Raw genomic sequence first — 12,279 nt, 5'->3', positions numbered from 1 at the left:
TGTATCTTGTCACTGTATAGAAACATTGCCATTCTGTTAAGAGTAACAGAATAAGTAAGGATCAAAATGCTTGTCTAGAAAGGCAACCAACTTGCAAAAACACATTTATCTGTGTACTCTTTTAATTATTTCACAGTAGGAATAGATGAATTTGGAGTTTAGGGATACTCTTGAAGAGTGCCAAAGTATTTTAGGTCAAGCTGTAAATTTTTCCTGAAATTCTCTTCCAAGGTTATGCTGAGGACTGAGAAGAGAATCCTTCAAATGATTCCAGGAATAAACTATAATCTGTTGTGGAAAAAATAAGTAAAAATTACATTTCCCAGACTGCTTGATGGTTTCCAAAGGCTGAAGGCTTGCCAGTCCATGGAAGACACACTAGTTGTACCGGGGGTCTGGAACTCAGGGAAGGAGTTCTAACGTTGGGACTTCATCAAGATTGATGATGTGGGCAGAGTCTTCCCACTTTGTCTAGAGAAGAATAAACTTGGCAAGTCTGGCTTCCTTGCTGCTTACTGCTGGAGGAACAGAGGCATCCCCATCCTATTCATTTGTGAGAGGCAACCTGGGACCAGGGGAAGCTCAAGCCAGGCGGGCTTGGGTTGCTATGCCCATCCTCCTGCTCTCTACCTGAGTGTCACCATCTGTGCAACGTTGATAATGACTTCAAGACTGTTGTGAAGGCTAGAGATAATGACAAGACGTGTGCTGGGCCACTGACGTTTAATGCTGTAGATCACAGATGCTGGCTGCCTAGGAAGCTATTTTGTGACGATTTCACTAACATTCACTTCACACCTCTCCCTGGGAGCTACGTCTATGACAGAAATAGAATATGCAATGCATTAAAATTCTCTTAGACCTAAAACATTCTCCTGTAGGTCTGTTTGTATTTTTAACGGGTGAATTCCAGGACACATCCTAATTACCGCAGATTTAGCCCCATCTCCTATCTGCTCTGCATTTCTAGGAGCGATACAATTACACAAATTTCGAAGTGCATATTCCAGTGCCCTTAGCCAATCAGGGGAGGGTCTCTAGGGTTCCATGGGCAAAAGAAATTCCTATGTCTTGGGGGCTTCTGAATTTTCCAAGTGGAAATTGGGTCTAATCCATAGCTAGTGAGGATGTCTCTTCCCTGGGTTGTTTTGAATCCTCTTTCTTTGCTGGTCCCTTTCCCTCACTGCATAAGCATGTTAAAGTCTCCCCTTCTTGAAACAAAACACATGACAAAACCAAAAAACTTTTATCTCAAGTTTCTTTGTAGGTATGTTTGACCCTCTTTCTTCTCACCTCCAAGCATGTTTGGTGAGAAATCTCAATCAGTCTTCTACATTTCCCACTCATTCTTCCACCCGCAGCTTGATTCTCCCCTCATCACTCTACTGAAACTGTGCTCATTCAAGCACCAAAGCCCTCCAATGGCCAAGTCCACTGTGTCCACCCTATCTAATGCCCGGGACCCTGCTGATCATATGCAGCTCTCGAAACTCCTAACACCTTTGGCTTCTACAACCCTTCACTGTCCTAATTCTCCTCACACATGCCTGGTTCCTTCTGTCTCTTTATTCCCCACCTCCCTCCCCAAGCTGAATCCTTGATTGTGAGTTTAAAGCTTCATTCTCAGCCTCCTGCTGTTATTACTTCATACGTTCTCCTTGGGTGATATCATCTCTGCTCCACAATCTTTATGCTGGAGTTTCCCATGGCCACAGTCCTCCCCAGACTACACCTGATCTTCAGATTCTTACACCAAAGACCTGCTGAAAACCTCCACTCAGATGTTTCCTGGGCACCTCAGGACTGATAATACCTTTTTCTACCCTCAACCTGAAATTCCTCTTGGAATCCTCTCAACTATTGGCACTATCAACCAAACAGCTGACCGAACAGAAATCCCAGAGTCACTCCTCTGACTTGTCACTCCCACCCGTCAATCCTCATGCCCTGTTGATTTAATCCCCTTTGAGGTGCTTTATTTACCCTTCCCTTTTATCCTTATTACCCCTGCCTGAACTCGGCACTCATCTCTCACTTAGGCCCCCGGGAAGCCCCCTAACTAGCCTCCCATGACCAATCTTACCTCCTGAACAGGCAGGTCCAGCAGTGGAGTAACAAATAGTGGCAAAGTCACATTATGCTTCTTCCAGAAGGATCTTGTCTACACCTTGTATTTCTTTATTATTCTTGCCCAAATATAGCTCTCTCAACTTCCTGCTGATTCTGAGAGCTGATATACTTCCAATAAACTCCTTTTCTGTTTGATTTAAATAGCCCACATATATGCTCTTTGCAATGAAAACCCCTCTAATACACAACTCCGTTTACTCTACATAATTATAGATTTTTGTCTTCTAGATTGGTCTGTGGCTTCTACCAAGGGCAGGGATCACCGCTATGTATTCCATAAACTGGGAACTCATATGTATCCCCTCCAGCCAGTGACATCGTGCCTGATGGACAGTAAACACTTGAGTGCTTGTTCTTAGCATGAATAAGTCTTTAGTGGCTTTTTCTGTAAGACGTGATTTATTCATGATGCTATGAAGTTAGAGTAGCATACCTCTTCTCTTATCTCATTATCTTAATTTTAGCCTTAGAATCACCCAATACACACACAAATTTCTCACAAAGTAGAGAAAGCAAATATTCTGGAAGATCTCACTGAATCACAAACCTGATCCTTTGGTTTCTCCATCTGTTATATCTGTATGCAAAAATTCTCCCCAGAGCAGGCAATATTGTTACCTACTTTTAACCATCAAGGCAGGCACTATTGCTAGCTCACACCTGAGTGCCTTAGAAACACTCATTCTCAATAGCTAGTTCAAAGTCTGATCATCTTTTGCCAAAAAATACTTTCAGCTCCAGCAGCGCCACCCTCAAGGTTGCATTGTGATTGTTTGTGATGGCAGAAGATCAAGAGACTCAGACAGTGTGATGGGTAAATAATCCAAAAGCTATTTTCCCACTGGCATGTCAGGGATGAAATAGACCATGTATCAGCAAGGTCAGCTATGACACTGCTTCACTGTTCTATTTGGAAATTACAATGTAAGCATCTAAAGTCTTTGAAGTCTTATTGTAGGAAGGATTATTAAACACAACTTTTTTTTTTTCTTGTTGGGGATTCATTGAGGGTACAATAAGCCAGGTTACACTGATTGCAATTGTTAGGTAAAGTCCCTCTTGCAATCATGTCTTGCCCCCATAAAGTGTGACACACACCAAGGCCCCACCCACCTCCCTCCGTCCCTCTTTCTGCTTTTCCTCCCCCCAATAACCTTAATTGTCATTAATTGTCCTCATATCAAAATTGAGTACATAGGATTCATGCTTCTCCATTCTTGTAAACACAACTTTTTTAATAGAGGAAAAAATGTCAAAGTTTTTTTAAAAAATCAATCTCATCAAGGGCTTTAGAGATTGATTAAATTCAAAAAGTTTGCTTACACCATATTCTGTTTGTCAGGTGTTATAGAAGGGATGTGATCCCCGATGTGATGTGAAAGATGTAATAGTCTGAGGAGGTGATGAGGAGAGTCTAATACTCTGAAAGGGAGATGCTAATAAGATTTACAGAGTGGAAAGTAAAAGCTATGGGGGGCGGGGGGGCGCGACAGGCTCATTTTACCAGGGAAAGTCATGGAATGGTTTAAGAAAGTGCCAGATCTTAAAGCATGGACAGGATTTAAATAGACCTGGATGGGACAAGGGAATAAAAAAATCAGGATTACATAGGTGTAGAGACAGTGCACACAGAATAAGAGGCGAGAAGGTAAAAGGTATGTTAAGTGATCAGCACATTAGGAATTAATGGAAGAGAAGGGCAGAAATCCAGCTTGAGACAAATTGTGAAGCACCTTGAATGCCAAGCTAGGTAGTTTGCACTCTATCCTGGGGGCAACTGCTAATCATCAAAGGATTCTTAACAGGAGGGCATTTCTTCTTTCTTATATCTGGAGGGACCAGCAACTATGGACACACATTAGAACCACCTAGGGAGTGATTCGCCTAGTGAATACACCTAGGAAGTATGTTCATTCATTAGCATGTTTATTTTTTAAATAGTGCCAAGTCTGGCCCCTTTTCTGGTCTAATAAATCACAATCTCTTGGGGTAGGAGCTGGACATCACTATTTTTAAAGAACCTTTTGGGAACCACTGCATAGATGAAATGGAGTTGTTCATGTGACAGAAACTTTTGATATACTGTAAAAGTTCCTTACTTCTAAATAACTTCCTCACTTATTACTACCTATCTACTCTTCTGTATTAAGCACTATCTTCTTCCTAAGATAGATAGCCAGGGAGATAGCTGAATATGTAATTAAATACTCCAAGAATACAGAAGTGAATGCATAAATATGTTTATATGATTTAGTTGATTAAGAGAAACACTAAAAAACTGAGACAACTACTGGGGTAGTTGTCAGATGTGAAACTTGGGGATGACCAGCAAGGCTGCCCAGGACAACTTCCACTGCCTGCTGGCTCTACTCACTGAGATATTCATGATGTCTATTAACATATATGGATTTCACTTTGTAAGACAAACCAAATATCGTTTGTTTATTTAGAAAGAGAAGTGGGACTGCTGCTGGGGTGACCTATCAAAAGAAGTTCTGCTATTTTAAGAACCAGAACTTTGTAAGAATACTGTATCCCAAGATGCAAATCACAAAACATAGTAACTCCGAGTCACAAAACACTAAAAGTATGAAGATGGCAACAAAAGCATAAAGTCCTATGACAAGAAATTATTTTTTCCTCCCAACATATTGTGACCTTGGTTGACTTATGCAACTAGTAGAAGGAAAATGTCCTAAAATCCTCAGGTGTCCTACTGGGGTTCAGGCTGGAAGCTGAGTAGCAACTTCCCATTGAGCAAGTCCAAGGTGAGTAGGGAGAAGCCCAGACCAGGCGTAGCCTTTAATAAAGGGAGGTACGCCAGACAGAGTCTACACACAGAAAAGTCAGTCAAGGGGGTGGGGTGCAGGCAGATACCAGCAACCCCGGGCAGGTTAAGTCCCAAGTGCAGAACTCAGGCCAGGGAACTTAAGGACCTGGATTGGTTGACAAGGAGGCCAAGGATTAGGGACCTGCCCAAGAATTTAAGGGATAAGAGATCAGTTTGGCTGGGGGTCTCATAGAAAGGCACTAGTACCCCAATAATGGAGCCAGTTGATGCTAAGCAGACAGAGAAGTGGGACACAGCAGGCTGGGTGGGAGAGGGATGAAGCAGGAAGCAAAGCATTCCCGGCAAAACCCAATAAAGAAAAAAGTGTGCTCCATTGGGAAAGACGATATGCTAAGTGTGAAACTCAGTCTTATTTACATCCACACAAGAGTGAGACAAGGCTCACTGCTGCTTATGCTAGAGCCAAATGATGAGAAAAAGAAAGTGAAGGTCCTTTCTCTGGTTGGAATAAAGAGCAAATAGCAAAACTATAACAAAAGAAAATTATGCTCTCCTTAGCTCCCTGGAAGCTGTGTTGGAAGGCTGTCTAAATTGGAAGAACTAATGTTTATTTACAATGTTTATAATGCTGATAAAATAAAAATCTAGTAGTATTAAAAGTAAGAATAGTATCAGGTTCTATGTAGAATGTGCTCACCGTGTGTTAAATATATTATTGTGTATAATTTTCACAACAATCTTATGAGATAGGTACTTTTATTATCCTCATTTTATAGCCAAGGAAACTGAAACACAGGATAAATAACTTGCCCAAGTCCACATAGCTTGAAAAGGCAGAGCCTGGGTTCTAATCCACACTGTCTGGGCACAGAGTGTGTATTAACCCCTAGGCTTAAGCTGTTGCTCATGATAAGGAGCTATCTTTGCAGGGGCAGAATGACCCAGGAGCATGCAGGAAAATGCACAAAGGCATTCTCATGATCTAACACAGGATTCATTCATTCAACAAATTCACTCATTCAAAACATATTTAGTGAGCCTCTACTTTGTGCCAGGCCCTTTTCTATATGCTAAAGATTGTAGGCAGGTAAGATCCCTACATAATTGAAAGAGTAAATAAATGCAACACAGTATGGCATAAAATGTAGTATTTTGTGGGTTTGGCAGACCCAGAGCTCTGCCTCTTTGGAATATGAGTTCTTCTACATGTCTAGAATATAATTAGCTCTCTGCTGAAGAATTTCTAACACAGCAAAGCTAGCTCCAGAGTCCAGGTCCCAGTGGAGACACAACATTTGCAGAGGGGGAGCGGTGCTGGAGGAAAGAACTGGTGGAGAGCCAAGGAGATGAGGCCCTGCCCTTGGGCTGCCCATACGTAGTCTGTGGATGACCCTCAAGGCCCAGCTTTAGGATCTGGGCTCCCAAACAGAGCCAGGGAGAAGCCAGGCTCTCCCCAGGTACGGCACACCACAGTCATGCTCACCCAGGCAGCAGTAATAGCCAGGCCAGCACCAGGGAATGACATGTGATATTGCAGGGATAATTTGGCCAAATCCCTGGGTTGACCATCGTCCCCGAGGCATCCAAGGAACGTGCCAGGCTTGCACTTCTGCTTAGGGAGCTCCAACCAAACACCCAGCACAGACAATGCAAGACCAAACAGCCCACAAAAATAAGAATCATCTGTGAACTTGGTCATGTGAGGATGGGATGCTGAATGACTCCACAAAGCCAGGACAGGAGTGGTCATCTATAGGAAGGAGACAATGAGCCCTTCTCTCCCAGGAAGTCCTCTTGGGATCCAGTCCAGACTTGTGGCTCCAGCTGGGCATCGAGAAGCACCAGGCAGGATTTATGACTGTTAATAATAACTGGCACATGACTGTGTGCAGAACCGAAACACAGATGGCCAAGTAGCCAAGAGTGTCCTTAAAAGAGAAGGGATGCGTACGGGTGAAGGGGACGCATATCTGAAAGAGACTTGCATGCATTTACCAGGTGAGCTCGGTAACTCCACTGCGCCCCCACCCACTCCTTGGTAAAGCCAGCCCTGAAGCCTGCCTGCCTCAGATGTATCACTTGCTGCAAGGAACAAAACCCATCCAGACTCTTCCTGTATTAGGCAATTTCTCAAACCCTGACCCCTACTGTGGAAAAGCAATGTAGGGCTTCCTTATAACAGGTGCTTTCATTTTCCCCTTTTACCTCCTTTTAACCTGACACATTTTCACAGCTGCTTTCCTCTCCCAGGTGGCTTAGTATTCCAAATGTCTGTTTAAAGAGCAACGTCTGGACTCATTTCTATCTCCCCGCCTTCCTTCCTAAGTTCCTCCAAAGACTTCCTCATAGAGGTAGGTTAAAGGCACCAAGTCACAATGTCCCCAAGTGAGAGTGAAGCCAAACTGCACTCAATGTCTCTTTTAAATTATAATTATTCCTATGTGAGCCCAACCATAGGGTCTCCAAGAATCCTCAGACGAAGGGGTCCTGTCCCCACAGCTGGCATTAGGAAAATGGAACAAACAGTTTCCATTCAGTTGAACACCACTGCTCAAAACAGTTGCAAGATTTTCTGAACTGTGAATGAAGAAAGATGATTTCTTGTAGGCTAAATGAATGACTAAAGATGGTTCCTACAGGATAAAGTAGATCCCTTCTTTCCTGAATTTAATTCAACTCTAAGATTTAGAAATGAGTTAAAATTTGAATCTGACATAATTCCACTTCCCATGACATCAAGAAAATAAAAAATATTCTACAAAAAGCATAGAAAAAAATCAAGAAAGCAGGGCAACCTTTGGCAAAACTAGAAAGATAAAACTGGGCTGCAGTGCTTGGTCACCAGCTCTGGTGCAGCCACCTTTCCCTGGGGGAGCCCCTGTGTGGTCTACAACTCAAGCCAACATGCTACTAGGTCAAAATTTATCTAATTCTGTGCCCAGCGAAGATACAGCATATTTCAAAATGGTTGTGAATTAGGGACACTGGAACTGTAATCAAAAATGCTTAGGGATCTAATATTGAGAAGTGAACCTCAAATAGAATTTTGGGCAGCAGAGGAGATATTGAGAGATAAGGTGACTTTTCCAGCTACCCCAAGATTTGATCTTCCTGTTATGAAATTCTAATTTGTAGATTGTTTTCCAACATGACTCCCTGCACAGGGATTTAGCATTTTTCTGTACACTATAAATTAACCTACTGAGCAAGAACATATAAGAAGTGTCATTTGTGTTCCAAGTACTTGTGGGCAAAAGTCTCTGAAACCCACAACTTTCTGTGGTGGATCCAACAAGTGGAGGGTGATGGAACCAGTTTCAAAGGGTCTCTGCAGCAAGATAAAAGTAAATTTGTAGAGCGGCTTGTAAATAGTTTGCCAAACGTCAGCCTGGAATAATTTTATTATCTTTAATTTACCAACCTAGAAAGAGGTTTATAAGAGAAATTCTTGGTGATGGCTTTTCAGCCTGCAACCATAGCAACAAGCACACACCTACCCATTGCCCTGGAGTCTGGAGGGACTGTTAGATCCAAGTTCTGGCCTTTGAAAAGTCAGATCTGTAACGACTAAAGCCTAACCTGCCCGCTCCACCCTGGGTTGCTCAGTGAAGAATGAATTAACTTCCCCAGCCAAGCCAGTACTCCCACTCTTGAGCCAGAGAGCAGTGGCTGTTAGAAAGAAAGCAAAAAGCAAAGCCACAGTGCCTTCATTATACTATTAAACTGTAATCACTTTTTCCTGTAAGCATCTTCCTGTTTTCCCTGAAGGAGGACTGTTCAACTGCCCTGCTAGAGCAGAAGTGCCAGCCCAGCAGCAGGCATTTCCTGTGGGTCTGGGAGGCAGCTGTGTTCACAGGTTGTGGCATGCCCACTGACCCAGAGGCCCCCATCCTGACAGAGGGCTGGGGGTGGTTTGAGGAGGGACGAGGACTTCCTATTCTCAGGGCCAGCAGTAAGGTGAGGCAAGCCAGAAGCTGTTCCCTGTCAGGGTCATGTGACTGGCTCCTTCACGGCAGCCCTGGCCCTGCTCAGGACCTACAGTACAGAAGGGTGTGTGTGCCTGTGCATGTGTATGCATACGCATGTGTACACATGCACAGTAGAAGTCATTGGATCTCAAAATGTGACCCCCCCGCCGAGCCCAGCAGCAGCAGCAGCCTCTAGGAATTAGCTAGAAATTCTCAGACTCACTGAATCAGTCAGTGGGTGGGACCTGGCAACCTGTATCTTAACAAGGCACCTGGTAATTCTGATGCAGCTAATGTTTGAGAAGCACCATACTAGAGAATAACGCTCTCAAAGCAGTCGGTCACGTGGCATGTGCAAGGCCATCTTCCAAAATGCTTTCCACAGGGGCAGAACAGAGAAAGGGTGCTGTGGTGACATTAAGGAGACTTTCCTAAAGCCGTTGGCAAAGTAGGAAGCCCTCTGACAGTAAATCAGGAATTGCTTTTTCCCAGCTACTGCTAAGGAAACTGTGGTAGTCAGGACTTGGCAATTATTGGAAATAAATGACAATTACTACTGAACTAGCTCATGCCTGTTTCTCCTCCTAACTAGACAGCTCAGAGTTGGCCACTCAGTGACACTGTGTGACTTGAAGCAGCCATTTGAATATTCTAAGACTGAGATTTCTCCCTTTGTAGAATGGGGCTGGCATCACCTACTTATGAGGGTTGGAGAAGTGAGGGCAGGGAAGCCCTGAGTGGTGGCTTGAGGCAGAGTGAGCTGTGTGACAAATTCATACACGTAACCACAGCTACTGGCTCTGTCCTCTCCAGGGAGCCAGGTTGGGAGGATCCGGGCCCTGCGATCAGTTGAGGGGGAAGGAGTTTAGCTGGTTTCATTTACAGTGCAGTGTTTTTTAAAGGAGGATGTTTTCCAGTCCAAATGATCTGAGGGATCATGTGTCTAAATAGTGGTGACGAGAGAGAGAGAGAGAGAGAGAGAGAGAGAGAGAGAGAGAGAGAGAGAGAGAGAGAGAGAGAAGAGAAAAGGCACCTAGTGCCTGCCCTTGGGTACTGAGAACTGTTTACTCTTTACAATAGAAAGGGAGGTAAGAAGACACTTCTGAAGACCTCACATTTAAACTTTGTCCCTGTAACACAAACCTTCTGAGGTAGTGAGGCAGTGACCAGTGTCCACTGGCACTCCATCATGGTCTTGGGCTCCTCTTTGGTCCAGTGCTAGATTATAAGCAAGAGTGTGAGGGTGAACTCATGGAGGAAAAAGTCAGGCACAGGTAAATGTGAGGTCTTAGCACTGAGGTCCCATCACGGAAGCCTGGAATCATTTCCGCAAGGCTGAACCAGTGCCATCCACTCCCCAGCTCACAAGTGTGGAGTGTGAACGTGTCTGCTGAGGACCAGAAAGGCCTGCGACCTGCACAGCTGGTGGGCGACAATCACTCCTTCTATCAAGGAGTGCTGGGGTGAGGGGCCAATTCTCAGAGCTTCTACCACAGGCCAGGTAAACAAAGGACAGCCTCCGGCTTTCTACTAAGCCGTCCCTAGCAGCACAGCTGAGAGTTAGTTAGAAGGAGGATCTGTGACTCACGCTTTTCCTGCCCGGGGGAATTAACTCCAAGATAACATTACCCATGTGGGGAAAAAAATGCCCAACCAGCAGAGGACAAAAGTTCACCTCGGGATCCTCTTCACTGAGCCCCCTTACCTTCCTCATTTAAAATCCACGGCAAAAACGCAAACACGGAGTCAAAGCCACAGGTGTTGTCTTCGAAGGCACAGGACCCAGCGGGCAGGTCCAGGGCACCAGCGAGCTGCAGGGCTGCGGGCACAAAGCAAGTTTCAGTTCGGGCTCCCATCCGTGAGCGATTGCACCCAACTGGGGGAGCCCAAGGGACAAGGTGTGAAAGTGGAGGGCGGGAGGGACCGGAGGGGGATGCGCCCGCTCCCCTCCCCCACCCAGCACTCCCGGCGCCTTGGCTGCGAGACCCCACGCCCACCCCGCTGGTCTCCGCCGGAGGAGGGGGCAAGCGGCTGCGGAGGAGGACCGGGAGGCGCCCTCGGCTGGCCCTGCCCTGCACCGCCCGCCGGGCCCCGCAGGGGTGCAGGAGCGAGTCGCCAGAGCGCCCCCGAGGGTGTCCCCTGGCCTGGGCCTTACCTTGTACTGCCAGGAGGATGCCCCTTAACAACATGGTTGCGCTTCAGGAGGAGGGCTGGGAAGGGGTGCAATCTGCCAGCCGGCGGGGACGGGCTGCTCCTGGTAAAAGGATGCGTGGGAGCCGGGGTTGCCTGGAGCTCTGGGGACACGGGAACCCGGGGACTCCGGGAGGGAAACAAGGCGTGCGATTGCAGCTCCGGAATAGAGGTGCCCGAACGCAGAGCGCGGCGCTGAGCTGCCGCCGCCGGTCAGTGGCCAGCTGGTCCCGGCGACCACGGGGGCCGGGCAGGGAGGAGACAACTACACACTTTTGAAAGGCCGGCCACGACTGGCTGGAGAGGGGAAGCCGGCACGCAGCGCCTTCGCTCCGGATTTTAAAGCCTGGGACCAGACCCCTTGCAGACTCTGGGGAGGGGCAAGCCTTCCAGGAGCCTCTCCGCGGAGTTGGGACCGAGGCGGCCGCCCCGCCCATCCGCGGTGGGAACCAGCTTATTTCTGGGGACAGCCTCCCCGCATCTGGCGTGTCAGCCCCGCAGGGCTGGCCCTAATTTTAACTTCTCTCCAGAATGGAAGAGGGTGGAATTCTCCTAGGACAGCCCAGAGGAAAATGTGGGAACAGTTGGGAACAGCTTTATATCTCAAGAGTTTCTGCACAGTAACCCTAACCCTGGAACTGCACCCTCCTTTTAGCCAGTGGAATGTCTGGCATGCCTGGTGCTCAGCATTCCCTCCGTCCAGTGAAATGGGGCTTTCCTCTTTCCCAAAGAACCTGGTAGACTGATTAGTAGAAGGTTCTAAACTGGGGGCTAGAGGGTGAGCGCGTTTCTGCCTTGCCCCTCGTTGAGGAGGTGGTTACCTCTGAGGAGCCTGAGCCCTAGGTGGGTTTCCAACAATATTCTCTTCCAGTAAACTCTGAGAGGTCTCCTCTCATCCACCTCTTTCTTTCTCCACTTTATAATTTTGTGCAGGCAATTTTGTGAAGAGGACAGTGGTTCTAAAACTGGAGGGTGCAACAGAGTCCCCTGGAGGGCCTGACCATCAGAGTTTCTGACCCAGTGGATCAGGACAGGAACCTGAGATCCTGTCAAGCTTCTAACACACTCCAGAGCAAGCTTCCTACCAAGCTTCCAGATGCTGCTGCTGATGCAGCTGGTCTGAGTCAACACTTCGAGCCTCGCTGGCCTAACAAACTCCTGTTCAGCCATCAAAGCCCTGCTCCCACATCTTCATCTGGC

General features: G+C 46.5%; 1 protein-coding gene across 3 annotated transcripts in view; it reads right to left on the bottom strand.

The window, feature by feature from the left end:
* The window catches only part of MAMDC2 (MAM domain containing 2), a 172,101-nt gene extending 160,590 nt beyond the window's left edge, over positions 1–11,511 (bottom strand). The window contains exons 1-2 of one of the 3 annotated variants that reach the window (XM_053574798.1): positions 11,045–11,511; positions 10,595–10,708 (exon numbers count right to left, since the gene is read on the bottom strand). In XM_053574798.1, coding sequence (XP_053430773.1) covers positions 10,595–10,708; positions 11,045–11,078 — 148 coding nt within the window. In that variant the 5' untranslated portion in view covers positions 11,079–11,511. Of the gene's footprint in view, positions 1–10,594; positions 10,709–10,886; positions 10,987–11,044 lie in introns of those variants that run through there. The other 2 variants (XM_053574768.1, XM_053574778.1) reach the window with 2 other exon arrangements.
* Positions 11,512–12,279: the final 768 nt, after the last annotated feature.

Source organism: Nycticebus coucang, chromosome 2, assembly GCF_027406575.1.
Source record: "Nycticebus coucang isolate mNycCou1 chromosome 2, mNycCou1.pri, whole genome shotgun sequence".
Classification (NCBI taxonomy): domain Eukaryota; kingdom Metazoa; phylum Chordata; class Mammalia; order Primates; family Lorisidae; genus Nycticebus; species Nycticebus coucang.
The sequence above is the reverse complement of the archived record's forward strand: the minus strand, read 5'-3'. Positions and strand labels throughout refer to the sequence as shown.